The sequence below is a fragment of the Salvelinus alpinus genome, chromosome 5 (genome assembly GCF_045679555.1).
Source record: "Salvelinus alpinus chromosome 5, SLU_Salpinus.1, whole genome shotgun sequence".
In the NCBI taxonomy this organism is placed as follows: Eukaryota; Metazoa; Chordata; class Actinopteri; order Salmoniformes; family Salmonidae; genus Salvelinus; species Salvelinus alpinus.
Window position 1 is genome coordinate 7,181,159 of NC_092090.1, and position 21,647 is coordinate 7,202,805.

At 46.4% G+C, this 21,647-nt stretch overlaps 2 protein-coding genes across 2 annotated transcripts; both read right to left on the reverse strand.

Annotated features, from left to right (window-relative positions):
- Positions 1–2,778: 2,778 nt before the first annotated feature.
- Positions 2,779–3,439, reverse strand: LOC139575183 (galactose-specific lectin nattectin-like). Its single transcript, XM_071400182.1, has one exon. The coding sequence runs from the start codon at positions 3,340–3,342 to the stop codon at positions 2,827–2,829; it is 516 nt and encodes a 171-aa protein (XP_071256283.1). The 5' UTR covers positions 3,343–3,439; the 3' UTR covers positions 2,779–2,826.
- Positions 3,440–15,381: 11,942 nt separating this feature from the next.
- On the reverse strand, positions 15,382–15,985 carry LOC139575152 (galactose-specific lectin nattectin-like). Its single transcript, XM_071400155.1, has one exon. It carries the CDS (start codon positions 15,886–15,888, stop codon positions 15,382–15,384), a length of 507 nt encoding a protein of 168 aa, XP_071256256.1. The 5' UTR covers positions 15,889–15,985.
- Between the last annotated feature and the right edge of the window lie 5,662 nt (positions 15,986–21,647).

A 21,647-nucleotide genomic window follows, 5' to 3' on the forward strand; every position in this document is an offset into this window, starting at 1 on the left:
GGCAATCTGTAAACGGCCCATCCAACTACCTCATCCCCATATTGTTATTTATTTATTTTGCTCCTTTGCACCCCAGTATTTCTACTTGCACATTCATCCTCTGCACATCTATCACTCCAGTGTTTAATTGCTAAATTGTAATTAATTCGCCACTACAGCCAATTTATTGTCTTACCTCCCTAATCTTACCTCATTTGCACACACTGTATATAGATTTTTTCTATTGTGTTATTGACTGTACTTTTGTAACTCTGTGTTGTTGTTTGTGTCGCACTGCTATGCTTTATCTTGGCCAGGTCGCAGTTGTAAATGAGAACTTGTTCTCAACTGGCCTACCTGGTTAAATAAAGGTGATCTGGCCTACCTGGTTAAATAAAGGTGATCTGGTCTACCTGGTTAAATAAAGGTGATCTGGCCTACCTGGTTAAATAAAGGTGATCTGGTCTACCTGGTTAAATAAAGGTGATCTGGTCTACCTGGTTAAATAAAGGTGATCTGGCCTACCTGGTTAAATAAAGGTGATCTGGTCTACCTGGTTAAATAAAGGTGATCTGGTCTACCTGGTTAAATAAAGGTGATCTGGCCTACCTGGTTAAATAAAGGTGATCTGGTCTACCTGGTTAAATAAAGGTGATCTGGTCTACCTGGTTAAATAAAGGTGATCTGGCCTACCTGGTTAAATAAAGGTGATCTGGTCTACCTGGTTAAATAAAGGTGATCTGGCCTACCTGGTTAAATAAAGGTGATCTGGTCTACCTGGTTAAATAAAGGTGATCTGGTCTACCTGGTTAAATAAAGGTGATCTGGCCTACCTGGTTAAATAAAGGTGATCTGGTCTACCTGGTTAAATAAAGGTGATCTGGCCTACCTGGTGAAATAAAGGTGATCTGGTCTACCTGGTTAAATAAAGGTGATCTGGCCTACCTGGTTAAATAAAGGTGATCTGGTCTACCTGGTGAAATAAAGGTGATCTGGTCTACCTGGTTAAATAAAGGTGATCTGGCCTACCTGGTTAAATAAAGGTGATCTGGCCTACCTGGTTAAATAAAGGTGATCTGGTCTACCTGGTTAAATAAAGGTGATCTGGCCTACCTGGTTAAATAAAGGTGATCTGGTCTACCTGGTTAAATAAAGGTGATCTGGTCTACCTGGTTAAATAAAGGTGATCTGGTCTACCTGGTTAAATAAAGGTGATCTGGTCTACCTGGTTAAATAAAGGTGATCTGGTCTACCTGGTTAAATAAAGGTGATCTGGTCTACCTGGTTAAATAAAGGTGATCTGGTCTACCTGGTTAAAGGTGAAATAAATTTGAAATAATAAAAAAAAATTGTCCAGTGTGATTTCAACAGATTTTTGTCAAATCAACAAATTATTGTCTTTTGTTGATTTTATATAACAACATTCTAACCTCGTTTTAGCATGATCTATTCAATTAGGGCTTAATTCCACTATTTGTATTCGTTTGCATCACCGTCAATTACATACTTTTATTTTGAAGGCCGGCTGATCCTTATTGTGGCTAGCTTCACATCGATGGGTCCGACCACCGTTAATCAAATAAGAACTGTCTTCTAAATTAGGGTTATTTTAGATGACGACACCTAGCTAGATAGTTAGCTAGCCTACTATAGCTACTGAAACAGATGATGTCGTTTTGCTATTTTTTAGGGGAAGGCCATTGTTTGCATCCATCAGCTAGGTAGCTTTTTTAATGACCAGCACAGTCCAGAGCTTGGGGAAGGGCAGGCGCTCGAGACAAAACTTTACCAGCATCGTAGCATACGTATCGATGAATCGTTGTGACATATGAAATACGAGTGATAGCGTAATCATTGTGTAATAACTATGTAAACAATTAATACACGTGTTAAATTATTATGTGACATACAGTCATATTTAGGTCCTGATTGGTCAACAAGCTCATTTGACACGTCAAATAGTGTTGTTTGACGTGTATCGTTTTTGACCCGCAAAAACCCAAACGGCGTTCCATAATTAGGTAGTTAGTTGTCACTTCCAGAATGTGTTCAGTGTGACTGGTTTATAGCAGTGGCCAAGGTCAATGGCGCTGCATCTCAGTGCAAGGGGCGTCACTACAGAACCTGGTTCGAATCTAGGCTGCATCACATCCGGCCGTGATCGGGAGTCCCATAGGGCGACGCACAATTTGCCCAGCGTCGTCTGGGTTTGGCCGGGGTAGGCCGTCATTGTAAATATGAATTTGTTCTTAACGGACTTGCCCAGTTAAATAAATGTTTAATAAATAAATAAATAATAATACATTATACGATGATAGATGACTCCATGGCATTGTAAACATCGAGTAACTGTCATGGCAACCAGGAGCAGTGACTGGCCAGAGGCCTAGATTTGGTTCTGGTTGCTGAGATTACAACGACCCCATTATTTTACCTGTCCTGTTTTGATGTTGACCTGTCCTGTGAGGAACGTTTGATCTAAGAGACAGAGTGTTGACCTGTCCTGTGAGAAACGTTTGATCTAAGAGACAGAGTGTTGTTTGGGGGGGGTGAGTAATGTTTGATCCAAGAGACAGAGTGTTGTTTGGGGGGGTGAGGAATGTTTGATCCAAGAGACAGAGTGTTGTTTGGGGGGTGAATAATGTTTAATCTAAGAGACAGAGTTGCATGTCATACAGAAAGTGTCAGACCTCACAACTCAACAAACACTACATTCTCACTACTTCTCCGTCTAACAAAGGGAGAATAAAGAACTAGTTGAATCAGACAGACGACCAACAAGGAGATTAAAAGGTTTGTATTTATTTATGGAAACCAAAGGCATCTTTGAACTAAAGACTCTGAGGTTCAGAGACCGGGACGTGTGGCGCAGACAAAGGCAAACTTGTATGAGCAGTGTGTGTCGTTCCACAGCTTGTCATCCTGGTAGTTAGTGTGAACACAGTTCTCCGGATCGGAACCAACTCCATTACTGGGCTCACCTGAAGACCAGCTCGTGTAGACCACCTTGGAGCCGTCCGACCACATCCATCTCCCTTCCTTGTGGAGGTCACTCAGCCCGATCCAGGTATGGTGCTCAGCAGGGTCGAAGCTCTTGATCAGGTTTTTCACGAAGCTGAATTCCCCCATGGTGTTCACAGAGGCCAGGTTGGCTCCCTGGGTCACGCAGAAGGACTCTGCATCGGCCCAGTCCAGCTGAGAGGCCACGTACCTGAAGCAGCGGTTGTTGTAGCTTGACCAGCCCGGGGGACAGTCGGAATAATGAGGCTCTGAAAGCTCCCCCTCCTGGTCAGACACGGGAGTGCAGTGTAGAGCACCAACAGCCAGGCTGAGAAGACAGAGGAAGCGGAAGGGAACAGACATGGTGAACAGGTTTCTGTTCCTGGTGAAGAGTCACTGAAGTAGACAGGAGAATGACTCTAGAGTCCTGAGTTCTGGTCTGAAGCTCTGCTCCTGTGTTCTGGGCTAGCTGGGTAGGAAGGTATGTGGGCTGCAGTGGGTCCTTTTATCTCATGTTGTGAGGGTGGAGAGGAATTCGCAAACAGGCCATTGGTAGATCTTTATGTTAATTTGTCATTGAGAAGTGTTTTTCTCAATTCGATATTTTCCATAAGCAGCATTTTCCAAGATAAGGTGGTACTGCGACCATGACACGTAACCCAGTAGTTCTATACATCTGCAGCTGTGGTCTTCCCATGTTATTTTTAGTTTGGTCCCAGGGCCACTATTCACAAAGCATCTCAGAGTAAGACTGCTGATCTAGGATCAGGTCCGCCACTCATATTCATTACGATTTATAAAACCCCAACTCCTAGTTCAGTAGTCTTTCCTTTGTGAATACAGGCCTATATCTCAGTTACTAGAGGGTAGGGGGACATGTCAAACCAGTCCTTCATTTGTGAATACAGGCCCATATCTCAGTTACTAGAGGGTAGGGGGACATGTCAAACCAGTCCTTCCTTTGTGAATACAGGTCCATATCTCAGTTACTAGAGAGTAGGGGGACATGTCTAACCAGTCCTTCCTTTGTGAATACAGACCTATATCTCAGTTACTAGAGGGTAGGGGGACATGTCAAACCTGTCCTTCCTTTGTGAATACAGGTCCATATCTCAGTTACTAGAGGGTAGGGGGACATGTCTAACCAGTCCTTCCTTTGTGAATACAGACCTATATCTCAGTTACTAGAGGGTAGGGGGACATGTCAAACCAGTCCTTCCTTTGTGAATACAGGTCCATATCTCAGTTACTAGAGGGTAGGGGGACATGCCAAACCAGTCGTTCCTTTGTGAATACAGGCCTATATCTCAGTTACTAGAGGGTAGGGGGACATGTCAAACCAGTCCTTCCTTTGTGAATACAGACCTATATCTCAGTTACTAGAGGGTAACTACTCAGCAAACTGGATGTAGTCTATCACAGTGCCATCCGTTTTGTTACCAAAGCCCCATATACTACCCACCACTGTGACCTGTATGCTCTCGTTGGCTGGCCCTCGCTTCATATTCGTAGCCAAACCCACTGGCTCCAGGTCATCTACAAGTCTTTGCTAGGTAAAGCCCCGTCTTATCTCAGCTCACTGATCACCATAGCAGCACCCTCCCGTGGCACGTGCTCCAGCAGGTATAATTCACTGGTCACCCCCAAAGCCTATTTCTCCTTTGGCCGCCTTTCTTTCCAGTTCTCTAGTGCCAATGACTGGAACGAATTGCAAAAATCACTGAAGCTGGAGACTCATACTCCCTCACTAACTTTAATCATCAGCTGTCAGAGCAGCTTACTGATCACTGTACCTGTACACAGGCAATCTGTAAATAGCCCATCCAACTACCTCATCCCCATATTGTTATTTATTTATTTTGCTCCTTTGCACCCCAGTATTTCTACTTGCACATTCATCCTCTGCACATCTATCACTCCAGTGTTTAATTGCTAAATTGTAATTAATTCGCCACTACAGCCAATTTATTGTCTTACCTCCCTAATCTTACCTCATTTGCACACACTGTATATAGATTTTTTCTATTGTGTTATTGACTGTACTTTTGTAACTCTGTGTTGTTGTTTGTGTCGCACTGCTATGCTTTATCTTGGCCAGGTCGCAGTTGTAAATGAGAACTTGTTCTCAACTGGCCTACCTGGTTAAATAAAGGTGATCTTGTCTACCTGGTTAAATAAAGGTGATCTGGCCTACCTGGTTAAATAAAGGTGATCTGGCCTACCTGGTTAAATAAAGGTGATCTGGCCTACCTGGTTAAATAAAGGTGATCTGGTCTACCTGGTTAAATAAAGGTGATCTGGTCTACCTGGTTAAATAAAGGTGATCTGGCCTACCTGGTTAAATAAAGGTGATCTGGTCTACCTGGTTAAATAAAGGTGATCTGGTCTACCTGGTTAAATAAAGGTGATCTGGCCTACCTGGTTAAATAAAGGTGATCTGGCCTACCTGGTTAAATAAAGGTGATCTGGTCTACCTGGTTAAATAAAGGTGATCTGGCCTACCTGGTTAAATAAAGGTGATCTGGCCTACCTGGTTAAATAAAGGTGCTCTGGTCTACCTGGTTAAATAAAGGTGATCTGGTCTACCTGGTTAAATAAAGGTGATCTGGTCTACCTGGTTAAATAAAGGTGATATGGCCTACCTGGTTAAATAAAGGTGATCTGGTCTACCTGGTTAAATAAAGTTGATCTGGCCTACCTGGTTAAATAAAGGTGATCTGGTCTACCTGGTTAAATAAAGGTGATCTGGTCTACCTGGTTAAATAAAGGTGCTCTGGTCTACCTGGTTAAATAAAGGTGATCTGGCCTACCTGGTGAAATAAAGGTGATCTGGTCTACCTGGTTAAATAAAGGTGCTCTGGTCTACCTGGTTAAATAAAGGTGATCTGGCCTACCTGGTGAAATAAAGGTGATCTGGTCTACCTGGTTAAATAAAGGTGATCTGGCCTACCTGGTTAAATAAAGGTGATCTGGTCTACCTGGTGAAATAAAGGTGATCTGGTCTACCTGGTTAAATAAAGGTGATCTGGCCTACCTGGTTAAATAAAGGTGATCTGGTCTACCTGGTTAAATAAAGGTGATCTGGTCTACCTGGTTAAATAAAGGTGATATGGCCTACCTGGTTAAATAAAGGTGATCTGGTCTACCTGGTTAAATAAAGGTGATCTGGTCTACCTGGTTAAATAAAGGTGATCTGGTCTACCTGGTTAAATAAAGGTGATCTGGTCTACCTGGTTAAATAAAGGTGATCTGGCCTACCTGGTTAAATAAAGGTGAAATAAATGTGAAATAATAAAAAAAATACGTCCAGTGTGATTTCAACAGATTTTTGTCAAATCAACAAATTATTGTCTTTTGTTGATTTTATATAACAACATTCTAACCTCGTTTTAGCATGATCTATTCAATTAGGGCTTAATTCCACTATTTGTATTCGTTTGCATCACCGTCAATTACATACTTTTATTTTGAAGGCCGGCTAATCCTTATTGTGGCTAGCTTCACATCGATGGGTCCGACCACCGTTAATCAAATAAAAACTGTCTTCTAAATTAGGGTTATTTTAGATGACGACACTGTTAGTAAAACGTTTACTGGAGACAGGAGATCAAGTAGAGACATAGGACGAGGTGGATTATTATATAATAAGGCCTTTTATTAATATGTAAAAATATCTTAGTAAATCGTGCATCACGGCTCCTTCTGTCTGACTCGTATGGAATCGTCGGAAGAAGGCCCTCTAAACAGTACATACAGATTATATAGGCAACAAGCAAAGTAGGTTGATCTTGTCGTCTGGCCTTCCGATTGGTCGATCTGGGTCGTGGGTAGTCCTGTTCGGCCTGATGTCGACATTCCATTGGCTTTTCACACAGTTCTTTGTCCTAGTCACATCCAAAGGCATCCTGCATGTGCGTTTGTTTTCACAGGCCCTATTCATGGGGGAGGGGATGTGTGTGTGGGTCTGACAAAGTAGAGGGGATGTGTGTGTGGGTCTGACAAAGTAGTGGGGATGTGTGTGTGGGTCTGACAAAGTAGTGGGGATGTGTGTGTGGGTCTGACAAAGTAGTGGGGATGGGTGTGTGGGTCTGACAAAGTAGTGGGGATGTGTGTGTGGGTCTGACAAAGTAGAGGGGATGGGTGTGTGGGTCTGACAAAGTAGTGGGGATGGGTGTGTGGGTCTGACAAAGTAGTGGGGATGTGTGTGTGGGTCTGACAAAGTAGTGGGGATGTGTGTGTGGGTCTGACAAAGTAGTGGGGATGGGTGTGTGGGTCTGACAAAGTAGAGGGGATGTGTGTGTGGGTCTGACAAAGTAGAGGGGATGTGTGTGTGGGTCTGACAAAGTAGAGGGGATGTGTGTGTGGGTCTGACAAAGTAGTGGGGATGGGTGTGTGGGTCTGACAAAGTAGTGGGGATGGGTGTGTGGGTCTGACAAAGTAGAGGGGATGGGTGTGTGGGTCTGACAAAGTAGAGGGGATGGGTGTGTGGGTCTGACAAAGTAGAGGGGATGGGTGTGTGGGTCTGACAAAGTAGAGGGGATGGGTGTGTGGGTCTGACAAAGTAGAGGGGATGTGTGTGTGGGTCTGACAAAGTAGAGGGGATGGGTGTGTGGGTCTGACAAAGTAGAGGGGATGGGTGTGTGGGTCTGACAAAGTAGAGGGGATGGGTGTGTGGGTCTGACAAAGTAGAGGGGATGGGTGTGTGGGTCTGACAAAGTAGTGGGGATGGGTGTGTGGGTCTGACAAAGTAGAGGGGATGGGTGTGTGGGTCTGACAAAGTAGAGGGGATGGGTGTGTGGGTCTGACAAAGTAGAGGGGATGGGTGTGTGGGTCTGACAAAGTAGAGGGGATGGGTGTGTGGGTCTGACAAAGTAGAGGGGATGGGTGTGTGGGTCTGACAAAGTAGAGGGGATGGGTGTGTGGGTCTGACAAAGTAGAGGGGATGGGTGTGTGGGTCTGACAAAGTAGAGGGGATGGGTGTGTGGGTCTGACAAAGTAGAGGGGATGGGTGTGTGGGTCTGACAAAGTAGAGGGGATGGGTGTGTGGGTCTGACAAAGTAGAGGGGATGGGTGTGTGGGTCTGACAAAGTAGAGGGGATGGGTGTGTGGGTCTGACAAAGTAGAGGGGATGGGTGTGTGGGTCTGACAAAGTAGTGGGAATGGGTGTGTGGGTCTGACAAAGTAGTGGGGATGGGTGTGTGGGTCTGACAAAGTAGAGGGGATGGGTGTGTGGGTCTGACAAAGTAGAGGGGATGGGTGTGTGGGTCTGACAAAGTAGAGGGGATGTGTGTGTGGGTCTGACAAAGTAGAGGGGATGGGTGTGTGGGTCTGACAAAGTAGAGGGGATGGGTGTGTGGGTCTGACAAAGTAGAGGGGATGGGTGTGTGGGTCTGACAAAGTAGAGGGGATGTGTGTGTGGGTCTGACAAAGTAGAGGGGATGGGTGTGTGGGTCTGACAAAGTAGTGGGGATGGGTGTGTGGGTCTGACAAAGTAGAGGGGATGTGTGTGTGGGTCTGACAAAGTAGAGGGGATGTGTGTGTGGGTCTGACAAAGTAGTGGGGATGTGTGTGTGGGTCTGACAAAGTAGAGGGGATGGGTGTGTGGGTCTGACAAAGTAGAGGGGATGGGTGTGTGGGTCTGACAAAGTAGAGGGGATGGGTGTGTGGGTCTGACAAAGTAGTGGGGATGGGTGTGTGGGTCTGACAAAGTAGTGGGGATGTGTGTGTGGGTCTGACAAAGTAGAGGGGATGTGTGTGTGGGTCTGACAAAGTAGAGGGGATGTGTGTGTGGGTCTGACAAAGTAGTGGGGATGGGTGTGTGGGTCTGACAAAGTAGAGGGGATGGGTGTGTGGGTCTGACAAAGTAGAGGGGATGTGTGTGTGGGTCTGACAAAGTAGAGGGGATGGGTGTGTGGGTCTGACAAAGTAGAGGGGATGGGTGTGTGGGTCTGACAAAGTAGAGGGGATGGGTGTGTGGGTCTGACAAAGTAGAGGGGATGGGTGTGTGGGTCTGACAAAGTAGAGGGGATGGGTGTGTGGGTCTGACAAAGTAGTGGGGATGGGTGTGTGGGTCTGACAAAGTAGAGGGGATGGGTGTGTGGGTCTGACAAAGTAGTGGGGATGTGTGTGTGGGTCTGACAAAGTAGAGGGGATGGGTGTGTGGGTCTGACAAAGTAGTGGGGATGTGTGTGTGGGTCTGACAAAGTAGTGGGGATGGGTGTGTGGGTCTGACAAAGTAGAGGGGATGGGTGTGTGGGTCTGACAAAGTAGTGGGGATGGGTGTGTGGGTCTGACAAAGTAGAGGGGATGGGTGTGTGGGTCTGACAAAGTAGAGGGGATGGGTGTGTGGGTCTGACAAAGTAGAGGGGATGGGTGTGTGGGTCTGACAAAGTAGAGGGGATGGGTGTGTGGGTCTGACAAAGTAGTGGGGATGGGTGTGTGGGTCTGACAAAGTAGAGGGGATGGGTGTGTGGGTCTGACAAAGTAGTGGGGATGTGTGTGTGGGTCTGACAAAGTAGAGGGGATGGGTGTGTGGGTCTGACAAAGTAGTGGGGATGTGTGTGTGGGTCTGACAAAGTAGTGGGGATGGGTGTGTGGGTCTGACAAAGTAGAGGGGATGGGTGTGTGGGTCTGACAAAGTAGTGGGGATGGGTGTGTGGGTCTGACAAAGTAGAGGGGATGGGTGTGTGGGTCTGACAAAGTAGAGGGGATGTGTGTGTGGGTCTGACAAAGTAGTGGGGATGGGTGTGTGGGTCTGACAAAGTAGAGGGGATGTGTGTGTGGGTCTGACAAAGTAGTGGGGATGGGTGTGTGGGTCTGACAAAGTAGAGGGGATGGGTGTGTGGGTCTGACAAAGTAGAGGGGATGTGTGTGTGGGTCTGACAAAGTAGTGGGGATGGGTGTGTGGGTCTGACAAAGTAGTGGGGATGGGTGTGTGGGTCTGACAAAGTAGAGGGGATGGGTGTGTGGGTCTGACAAAGTAGAGGGGATGTGTGTGTGGGTCTGACAAAGTAGAGGGGATGTGTGTGTGGGTCTGACAAAGTAGTGGGGATGGGTGTGTGGGTCTGACAAAGTAGTGGGGATGGGTGTGTGGGTCTGACAAAGTAGAGGGGATGGGTGTGTGGGTCTGACAAAGTAGAGGGGATGTGTGTGTGGGTCTGACAAAGTAGTGGGGATGGGTGTGTGGGTCTGACAAAGTAGAGGGGATGGGTGTGTGGGTCTGACAAAGTAGAGGGGATGGGTGTGTGGGTCTGACAAAGTAGAGGGGATGGGTGTGTGGGTCTGACAAAGTAGAGGGGATGGGTGTGTGGGTCTGACAAAGTAGTGGGGATGTGTGTGTGGGTCTGACAAAGTAGAGGGGATGTGTGTGTGGGTCTGACAAAGTAGTGGGGATGTGTGTGTGGGTCTGACAAAGTAGTGGGGATGTGTGTGTGGGTCTGACAAAGTAGAGGGGATGGGTGTGTGGGTCTGACAAAGTAGTGGGAATGGGTGTGTGGGTCTGACAAAGTAGAGGGGATGGGTGTGTGGGTCTGACAAAGTAGAGGGGATGTGTGTGTGGGTCTGACAAAGTAGAGGGGATGTGTGTGTGGGTCTGACAAAGTAGTGGGGATGTGTGTGTGGGTCTGACAAAGTAGAGGGGATGGGTGTGTGGGTCTGACAAAGTAGAGGGGATGGGTGTGTGGGTCTGACAAAGTAGAGGGGATGGGTGTGTGGGTCTGACAAAGTAGAGGGGATGTGTGTGTGGGTCTGACAAAGTAGTGGGGATGGGTGTGTGGGTCTGACAAAGTAGAGGGGATGGGTGTGTGGGTCTGACAAAGTAGAGGGGATGTGTGTGTGGGTCTGACAAAGTAGAGGGGATGGGTGTGTGGGTCTGACAAAGTAGAGGGGATGGGTGTGTGGGTCTGACAAAGTAGAGGGGATGGGTGTGTTGGTCTGACAAAGTAGAGGGGATGGGTGTGTGGGTCTGACAAAGTAGAGGGGATGGGTGTGTGGGTCTGACAAAGTAGTGGGGATGGGTGTGTGGGTCTGACAAAGTAGAGGGGATGGGTGTGTGGGTCTGACAAAGTAGTGGGGATGTGTGTGTGGGTCTGACAAAGTAGAGGGGATGGGTGTGTGGGTCTGACAAAGTAGTGGGGATGTGTGTGTGGGTCTGACAAAGTAGTGGGGATGGGTGTGTGGGTCTGACAAAGTAGAGGGGATGGGTGTGTGGGTCTGACAAAGTAGTGGGGATGGGTGTGTGGGTCTGACAAAGTAGAGGGGATGGGTGTGTGGGTCTGACAAAGTAGAGGGGATGTGTGTGTGGGTCTGACAAAGTAGTGGGGATGGGTGTGTGGGTCTGACAAAGTAGAGGGGATGTGTGTGTGGGTCTGACAAAGTAGTGGGGATGGGTGTGTGGGTCTGACAAAGTAGTGGGGATGGGTGTGTGGGTCTGACAAAGTAGAGGGGATGTGTGTGTGGGTCTGACAAAGTAGAGGGGATGGGTGTGTGGGTCTGACAAAGTAGAGGGGATGGGTGTGTGGGTCTGACAAAGTAGAGGGGATGGGTGTGTGGGTCTGACAAAGTAGAGGGGATGGGTGTGTGGGTCTGACAAAGTAGAGGGGATGGGTGTGTGGGTCTGACAAAGTAGTGGGGATGGGTGTGTGGGTCTGACAAAGTAGAGGGGATGGGTGTGTGGGTCTGACAAAGTAGAGGGGATGGGTGTGTGGGTCTGACAAAGTAGAGGGGATGTGTGTGTGGGTCTGACAAAGTAGAGGGGATGGGTGTGTGGGTCTGACAAAGTAGAGGGGATGGGTGTGTGGGTCTGACAAAGTAGAGGGGATGTGTGTGTGGGTCTGACAAAGTAGAGGGGATGGGTGTGTGGGTCTGACAAAGTAGAGGGGATGGGTGTGTGGGTCTGACAAAGTAGAGGGGATGGGTGTGTGGGTCTGACAAAGTAGAGGGGATGTGTGTGTGGGTCTGACAAAGTAGAGGGGATGGGTGTGTGGGTCTGACAAAGTAGTGGGGATGGGTGTGTGGGTCTGACAAAGTAGAGGGGATGGGTGTGTGGGTCTGACAAAGTAGTGGGGATGGGTGTGTGGGTCTGACAAAGTAGAGGGGATGGGTGTGTGGGTCTGACAAAGTAGAGGGGATGGGTGTGTGGGTCTGACAAAGTAGAGGGGATGGGTGTGTGGGTCTGACAAAGTAGAGGGGATGGGTGTGTGGGTCTGACAAAGTAGAGGGGATGGGTGTGTGGGTCTGACAAAGTAGAGGGGATGGGTGTGTGGGTCTGACAAAGTAGAGGGGATGGGTGTGTGGGTCTGACAAAGTAGTGGGGATGGGTGTGTGGGTCTGACAAAGTAGTGGGGATGGGTGTGTGGGTCTGACAAAGTAGTGGGGATGTGTGTGTGGGTCTGACAAAGTAGTGGGGATGGGTGTGTGGGTCTGACAAAGTAGAGGGGATGGGTGTGTGGGTCTGACAAAGTAGTGGGGATGGGTGTGTGGGTCTGACAAAGTAGAGGGGATGGGTGTGTGGGTCTGACAAAGTAGAGGGGATGGGTGTGTGGGTCTGACAAAGTAGAGGGGATGTGTGTGTGGGTCTGACAAAGTAGTGGGGATGGGTGTGTGGGTCTGACAAAGTAGAGGGGATGTGTGTGTGGGTCTGACAAAGTAGTGGGGATGGGTGTGTGGGTCTGACAAAGTAGTGGGGATGGGTGTGTGGGTCTGACAAAGTAGAGGGGATGTGTGTGTGGGTCTGACAAAGTAGAGGGGATGGGTGTGTGGGTCTGACAAAGTAGAGGGGATGGGTGTGTGGGTCTGACAAAGTAGAGGGGATGGGTGTGTGGGTCTGACAAAGTAGAGGGGATGGGTGTGTGGGTCTGACAAAGTAGAGGGGATGGGTGTGTGGGTCTGACAAAGTAGTGGGGATGGGTGTGTGGGTCTGACAAAGTAGAGGGGATGGGTGTGTGGGTCTGACAAAGTAGAGGGGATGGGTGTGTGGGTCTGACAAAGTAGAGGGGATGTGTGTGTGGGTCTGACAAAGTAGAGGGGATGGGTGTGTGGGTCTGACAAAGTAGAGGGGATGGGTGTGTGGGTCTGACAAAATAGAGGGGATGTGTGTGTGGGTCTGACAAAGTAGAGGGGATGGGTGTGTGGGTCTGACAAAGTAGAGGGGATGGGTGTGTGGGTCTGACAAAGTAGAGGGGATGGGTGTGTGGGTCTGACAAAGTAGAGGGGATGGGTGTGTGGGTCTGACAAAGTAGAGGGGATGTGTGTGTGGGTCTGACAAAGTAGTGGGGATGGGTGTGTGGGTCTGACAAAGTAGAGGGGATGGGTGTGTGGGTCTGACAAAGTAGTGGGGATGGGTGTGTGGGTCTGACAAAGTAGAGGGGATGGGTGTGTGGGTCTGACAAAGTAGAGGGGATGGGTGTGTGGGTCTGACAAAGTAGAGGGGATGGGTGTGTGGGTCTGACAAAGTAGAGGGGATGGGTGTGTGGGTCTGACAAAGTAGAGGGGATGGGTGTGTGGGTCTGACAAAGTAGAGGGGATGGGTGTGTGGGTCTGACAAAGTAGAGGGGATGTGTGTGTGGGTCTGACAAAGTAGAGGGGATGGGTGTGTGGGTCTGACAAAGTAGAGGGGATGGGTGTGTGGGTCTGACAAAGTAGAGGGGATGGGTGTGTGGGTCTGACAAAGTAGAGGGGATGGGTGTGTGGGTCTGACAAAGTAGAGGGGATGGGTGTGTGGGTCTGACAAAGTAGAGGGGATGGGTGTGTGGGTCTGACAAAGTAGTGGGGATGGGTGTGTGGGTCTGACAAAGTAGTGGGGATGGGTGTGTGGGTCTGACAAAGTAGTGGGGATGTGTGTGTGGGTCTGACAAAGTAGAGGGGATGTGTGTGTGGGTCTGACAAAGTAGTGGGGATGTGTGTGTGGGTCTGACAAAGTAGTGGGGATGGGTGTGTGGGTCTGACAAAGTAGAGGGGATGGGTGTGTGGGTCTGACAAAGTAGTGGGGATGGGTGTGTGGGTCTGACAAAGTAGAGGGGATGGGTGTGTGGGTCTGACAAAGTAGAGGGGATGGGTGTGTGGGTCTGACAAAGTAGAGGGGATGGGTGTGTGGGTCTGACAAAGTAGAGGGGATGGGTGCATGTTGTGCCAAGAATAGCTTAAGTTGAGAAGTGGAATCTTATACAATTTCTTACAGACACCTAGCTAGATAGTTAGCTAGCCTACTATAGCTACTGAAACAGATGATGTCGTTTTGCTATTTTTTAGGGGAAGGCCATTGTTTGCATCCATCAGCTAGGTAGCTTTTTTAATGACCAGCACAGTCCAGAGCTTGGGGAAGGGCAGGCGCTCGAGACAAAACTTTACCAGCATCGTAGCATACGTATCGATGAATCGTTGTGACATATGAAATACGAGTGATAGCGTAATCATTGTGTAATAACTATGTAAACAATTAATACACGTGTTAAATTATTATGTGACGTACAGTCATATTTAGGTCCTGATTCGTCAACAAGCTCATTTGACACGTCAAATAGTGTTGTTTGACGTGTATCGTTTTTGACCCGCAAAAACCCAAACGGCGTTCCATAATTAGGTAGTTAGTTGTCACTTCCAGAATGTGTTCAGTGTGACTGGTTTATAGCAGTGGCCAAGGTCAATGGCACTGCATCTCAGTGCAAGAGGCGTCACTACAGAACCTGGTTCGAATCTAGGCTGCATCACATCCGGCCGTGATTGGGAGTCCCATAGGGCGACGCACAATTTGCCCAGCGTCGTCCGGGTTTGGCCGGGGTAGGCCGTCATTGTAAATAAGAATTTGTTCTTAACTGACTTGCCCAGTTAAATATATGTTAAAGAAATAAAATAAATAATAATAATACATTATACAATGATAGATGACGCCATGGCATTGTAAACATGGAGTAACTGTCATGGCAACCAGGAGCAGTGACTGGCCAGAGGCCAAGATATGTTTCTGGTTGCTGAGATTACAACGACCCCATTATTTTACCTGTCCTGTTTTGATGTTGACCTGTCCTGTGAGGAACGTTTGATCTAAGAGACAGAGTGTTGTTTGGGGGGTGAGGAATGTTTGATCTAAGAGACAGAGTGTTGTTTGGGGGGTGAGGAATGTTTGATCTAAGAGACAGAGTGTTGTTTGGGGGGGTGAGGAATGTTTGATCTAAGAGACAGAGTGTTGTTTGGGGGGTGAGGAATGTTTGATCTAAGAGACAGAGTTGCATGTCATACAGAAAGTGTCAGACCCCACAACTCAACAAACACTACATTCTCACTACTTCTCAGTCTAACCAAGGGAGAATAAAGAACTAGTTGAATCAGACAGAGGACCAACAAGGAGATTTCAGTGAAAGGTTTTTTATTTATTTATGGAAACAAAAGCATCTTTGAACTCAAGACTCAGGGGCAGGGACGCGTGGCGCAGACAAAGGCATGCTTGTATGAGCAGGTAATGTCGTTCCACAGCTTGTCCTTCTGGTAGTTAGTGTGAACACAGTTCTCCTTTCTACTTCCATTGGGCTCACCTGAAAACCAGCTCGTGTAGACCACCTTGGAGCCATCCGACCACATCCATCTCCCTTCCTTGTGGAGGTCTGTCAGCCCGATCCAGGTATAGCTCTCAGCAGGGTCGAAGCTCTTGATCAGGTTTTTCACAAAGCTGAATTCCTCTTTGTTGTTCACAGAGGCCAGATTGACTCCCAGGGTCACGCAGTAGGACTCTGCATCGGCCCAGTCCAGCTGAGAGGCCACGTACCTGAAGCAGCGGTTGTTGTAGCTGGACCAGCCCGGGGGACAGTCGGAATAATGAGGCTCTGAAAGCTCCCCCTCCTGGTCAGACACGGGAGTGCAGTGTAGAGCACCAACAGCCAGGCTGAGAAGACAGAGGAAGCGGAAGGGAACAGACATGGTGAACAGGTTTCTGTTCCTGGTGAAGAGTCACTGAAGTAGACAGGAGAATGACTCTAGAGTCCTGGGTTCTGGTCTGCAGCTCTGCTCCTGTGTTCTGGGCTAGCTGGGTAGGAAGGTATGTGGGCTGCAGTGGGTCCTTTTATCTCATGTTGAGAGGGTGGAGAGGAGTTCGCAGAGAGGCCATTGGTAGATCTTTATGTTAATTTGTCATTGAGAAGTGTTTTTCTCAATTCGATGTTTTCCATAAGCAGCATTTTTCAAGATAAGGTGGTACTGCGACAATGACACGTAACCCAGTAGTTCTATACATCTGCAGCTGTGGTCTTCCCATGTTATTTTTAGTTTGGTCCCAGGGCCACTATTCACAAAGCATCTCAGAGTAAGAGTGCTGATCTAGGATCAGGTCCACCACTCATATTCATTACGATTTATAAAACCCCAACTCCTAGTTCAGTAGTCGTTCCTTTGTGAATACAGGCCCATATCTCAGTTACTAGAGGGTAGGGGGACATGACAAACCAGTCCTTCCTTTGTGAATACAGACCCATATCTCAGTTACTAGAGGGTAGGGGGACATGTCAAACCAGTCCTTCCTTTGTGAATACAGGTCCATATCTCAGTTACTAGAGAGTAGGGGGACATGTCTAACCAGTCCTTCCTTTGTGAATACAGACCTATATCTCAGTTACTAGAGGGTAGGGGGACATGTCAAACCTGTCCTTCCTTTGTGAATACAGGTCCATATCTCAGTTACTAGAGGGTAGGGGGACATGTCTAACCAGTCCTTCCTTTGTGAATACAGACCTATATCTCAGTTACTAGAGGGTAGGGGGACATGTCAAACCAGTCCTTCCTTTGTGAATACAGGTCCATATCTCAGTTACTAGAGGGTAGGGGGACATGCCAAACCAGTCGTTCCTTTGTGAATACAGGCCTATATCTCAGTTACTAGAGGGTAGGGGGACATGTCAAACCAGTCCTTCCTTTGTGAATACAGATCTATATCTCAGTTACTAGAGGGTAACTACTCAGCAAACTGGATGTAGTCTATCACAGTGCCATCCGTTTTGTTACCAAAGCCCCATATACTACCCACCACTGTGACCTGTATGCTCTCGTTGGCTGGCCCTCGCTTCATATTCGTAGCCAAACCCACTGGCTCCAGGTCATCTACAAGTCTTTGCTAGGTAAAGCCCCGTCTTATCTCAGCTCACTGATCACCATAGCAGCACCCTCCCGTGGCACGTGCTCCAGCAGGTATAATTCACTGGTCACCCCCAAAGCCTATTTCTCCTTTGGCCGCCTTTCTTTCCAGTTCTCTAGTGCCAATGACTGGAACGAATTGCAAAAATCACTGAAGCTGGAGACTCATACTCCCTCACTAACTTTAATCATCAGCTGTCAGAGCAGCTTACTGATCACTGTACCTGTACACAGGCAATCTGTAAATAGCCCATCCAACTACCTCATCCCCATATTGTTATTTATTTATTTTGCTCCTTTGCACCCCAGTATTTCTACTTGCACATTCATCCTCTGCACATCTATCACTCCAGTGTTTAATTGCTAAATTGTAATTAATTCGCCACTACAGCCAATTTATTGTCTTACCTCCCTAATCTTACCTCATTTGCACACACTGTATATAGATTTTTTCTATTGTGTTATTGACTGTACTTTTGTAACTCTGTGTTGTTGTTTGTGTCGCACTGCTATGCTTTATCTTGGCCAGGTCGCAGTTGTAAATGAGAACTTGTTCTCAACTGGCCTACCTGGTTAAATAAAGGTGATCTTGTCTACCTGGTTAAATAAAGGTGATCTGGCCTACCTGGTTAAATAAAGGTGATCTGGCCTACCTGGTTATATAAAGGTGATCTGGTCTACCTGGTTAAATAAAGGTGATCTGGCCTACCTGGTTAAATAAAGGTGATCTGGTCTACCTGGTTAAATAAAGGTGATCTGGTCTACCTGGTTAAATAAAGGTGATCTGGTCTACCTGGTTAAATAAAGGTGATCTGGTCTACCTGGTTAAATAAAGGTGATCTGGCCTACCTGGTTAAATAAAGGTGATCTGGTCTACCTGGTTAAATAAAGGTGATCTGGCCTACCTGGTTAAATAAAGGTGATCTGGTCTACCTGGTTAAATAAAGGTGATCTGGCCTACCTGGTTAAATAAAGGTGATCTGGTCTACCTGGTTAAATAAAGGTGATCTGGTCTACCTGGTTAAATAAAGGTGATCTGGTCTACCTGGTTAAATAAAGGTGATCTGGTCTACCTGGTTAAATAAAGGTGATCTGGCCTACCTGGTTAAATAAAGGTGATCTGGTCTACCTGGTTAAATAAAGGTGATCTGGTCTACCTGGTTAAATAAAGGTGATCTGGCCTACCTGGTTAAATAAAGGTGATCTGGTCTACCTGGTTAAATAAAGGTGATCTGGTCTACCTGGTTAAATAAAGGTGATCTGGCCTACCTGGTTAAATAAAGGTGATCTGGTCTACCTGGTTAAATAAAGGTGATCTGGCCTACCTGGTTAAATAAAGGTGATCTGGTCTACCTGGTTAAATAAAGGTGATCTGGTCTACCTGGTTAAATAAAGGTGATCTGGTCTACCTGGTTAAATAAAGGTGATCTGGTCTACCTGGTTAAATAAAGGTGATCTGGCCTACCTGGTTAAATAAAGGTGATCTGGTCTACCTGGTTAAATAAAGGTGATCTGGTCTACCTGGTTAAATAAAGGTGATCTGGCCTACCTGGTTAAATAAAGGTGATCTGGCCTACCTGGTTAAATAAAGGTGATCTGGCCTACCTGGTTAAATAAAGGTGATCTGGTCTACCTGGTTAAATAAAGGTGATCTGGCCTACCTGGTTAAATAAAGGTGATCTGGCCTACCTGGTTAAATAAAGGTGCTCTGGTCTACCTGGTTAAATAAAGGTGATCTGGTCTACCTGGTTAAATAAAGGTGATCTGGTCTACCTGGTTAAATAAAGGTGATATGGCCTACCTGGTTAAATAAAGGTGATCTGGTCTACCTGGTTAAATAAAGTTGATCTGGCCTACCTGGTTAAATAAAGGTGATCTGGTCTACCTGGTTAAATAAAGGTGATCTGGTCTACCTGGTTAAATAAAGGTGCTCTGGTCTACCTGGTTAAATAAAGGTGATCTGGCCTACCTGGTGAAATAAAGGTGATCTGGTCTACCTGGTTAAATAAAGGTGCTCTGGTCTACCTGGTTAAATAAAGGTGATCTGGCCTACCTGGTGAAATAAAGGTGATCTGGTCTACCTGGTTAAATAAAGGTGATCTGGCCTACCTGGTTAAATAAAGGTGATCTGGTCTACCTGGTTAAATAAAGGTGATCTGGTCTACCTGGTTAAATAAAGGTGATCTGGCCTACCTGGTTAAATAAAGGTGATCTGGCCTACCTGGTTAAATAAAGGTGATCTGGCCTACCTGGTTAAATAAAGGTGATCTGGTCTACCTGGTTAAATAAAGGTGATCTGGCCTACCTGGTTAAATAAAGGTGATCTGGCCTACCTGGTTAAATAAAGGTGCTCTGGTCTACCTGGTTAAATAAAGGTGATCTGGTCTACCTGGTTAAATAAAGGTGATCTGGTCTACCTGGTTAAATAAAGGTGATATGGCCTACCTGGTTAAATAAAGGTGATCTGGTCTACCTGGTTAAATAAAGTTGATCTGGCCTACCTGGTTAAATAAAGGTGATCTGGTCTACCTGGTTAAATAAAGGTGATCTGGTCTACCTGGTTAAATAAAGGTGCTCTGGTCTACCTGGTTAAATAAAGGTGATCTGGCCTACCTGGTGAAATAAAGGTGATCTGGTCTACCTGGTTAAATAAAGGTGCTCTGGTCTACCTGGTTAAATAAAGGTGATCTGGCCTACCTGGTGAAATAAAGGTGATCTGGTCTACCTGGTTAAATAAAGGTGATCTGGCCTACCTGGTTAAATAAAGGTGATCTGGCCTACCTGGTGAAATAAATGTGATCTGGTCTACCTGGTTAAATAAAGGTGATCTGGCCTACCTGGTTAAATAAAGGTGATCTGGTCTACCTGGTTAAATAAAGGTGATCTGGTCTACCTGGTTAAATAAAGGTGATCTGGTCTACCTGGTTACATAAAGGTGATCTGGCCTACCTGGTTAAATAAAGGTGATCTGGTCTACCTGGTTAAATAAAGGTGATCTGGTCTACCTGGTTAAATAAAGGTGATCTGGTCTACCTGGTTAAATAAAGGTGATCTGGTCTACCTGGTTAAATAAAGGTGATCTGGTCTACCTGGTTAAATAAAGGTGATCTGGTCTACCTGGTTAAATAAAGGTGATCTGGTCTACCTGGTTAAATAAAGGTGATCTGGTCTACCTGGTTAAAGGTGAAATAAATTTGAAATAATAAAAAAAAATTGTCCAGTGTGATTTCAACAGATTTTTGTCAAATCAACAAATTATTGTCTTTTGTTGATTTTATATAACAACATTCTAACCTCGTTTTAGCATGATCTATTCAATTAGGGCTTAATTCCACTATTTGTATTCGTTTGCATCACCGTCAATTACATACTTTTATTTTGAAGGCCGGCTGATCCTTATTGTGGCTAGCTTCACATCGATGGGTCCGACCACCGTTAATCAAATAAGAACTGTCTTCTAAATTAGGGTTATTTTAGATGACGACACCTAGCTAGATAGTTAGCTAGCCTACTATAGCTACTGAAACAGATGATGTCGTTTTGCTATTTTTTAGGGGAAGGCCATTGTTTGCATCCATCAGCTAGGTAGCTTTTTTAATGACCAGCACAGTCCAGAGCTTGGGGAAGGGCAGGCGCTCGAGACAAAACTTTACCAGCATCGTAGCATACGTATCGATGAATCGTTGTGACATATGAAATACGAGTGATAGCGTAATCATTGTGTAATAACTATGTAAACAATTAATACACGTGTTAAATTATTATGTGACATACAGTCATATTTAGGTCCTGATTGGTCAACAAGCTCATTTGACACGTCAAATAGTGTTGTTTGACGTGTATCGTTTTTGACCCGCAAAAACCCAAACGGCGTTCCATAATTAGGTAGTTAGTTGTCACTTCCAGAATGTGTTCAGTGTGACTGGTTTATAGCAGTGGCCAAGGTCAATGGCGCTGCATCTCAGTGCAAGGGGCGTCACTACAGAACCTGGTTCGAATCTAGGCTGCATCACATCCGGCCGTGATCGGGAGTCCCATAGGGCGACGCACAATTTGCCCAGCGTCGTCTGGGTTTGGCCGGGGTAGGCCGTCATTGTAAATATGAATTTGTTCTTAACGGACTTGCCCAGTTAAATAAATGTTTAATAAATAAATAAATAATAATACATTATACGATGATAGATGACTCCATGGCATTGTAAACATCGAGTAACTGTCATGGCAACCAGGAGCAGTGACTGGCCAGAGGCCTAGATTTGGTTCTGGTTGCTGAGATTACAACGACCCCATTATTTTACCTGTCCTGTTTTGATGTTGACCTGTCCTGTGAGGAACGTTTGATCTAAGAGACAGAGTGTTGACCTGTCCTGTGAGAAACGTTTGATCTAAGAGACAGAGTGTTGTTTGGGGGGGTGAGTAATGTTTGATCCAAGAGACAGAGTGTTGTTTGGGGGGGTGAGGAATGTTTGATCCAAGAGACAGAGTGTTGTTTGGGGGGTGAATAATGTTTAATCTAAGAGACAGAGTTGCATGTCATACAGAAAGTGTCAGAC

Coding starts and splice junctions, on each gene's coding strand:
- LOC139575152 (XM_071400155.1), bottom strand. CDS start 15,888: ATGTCTGTTCCCTTCCGCTTCCTCTGTCTTCTCAGCCTGGCTGTTGGT.
- LOC139575183 (XM_071400182.1), bottom strand. CDS start 3,342: ATGTCTGTTCCCTTCCGCTTCCTCTGTCTTCTCAGCCTGGCTGTTGGT.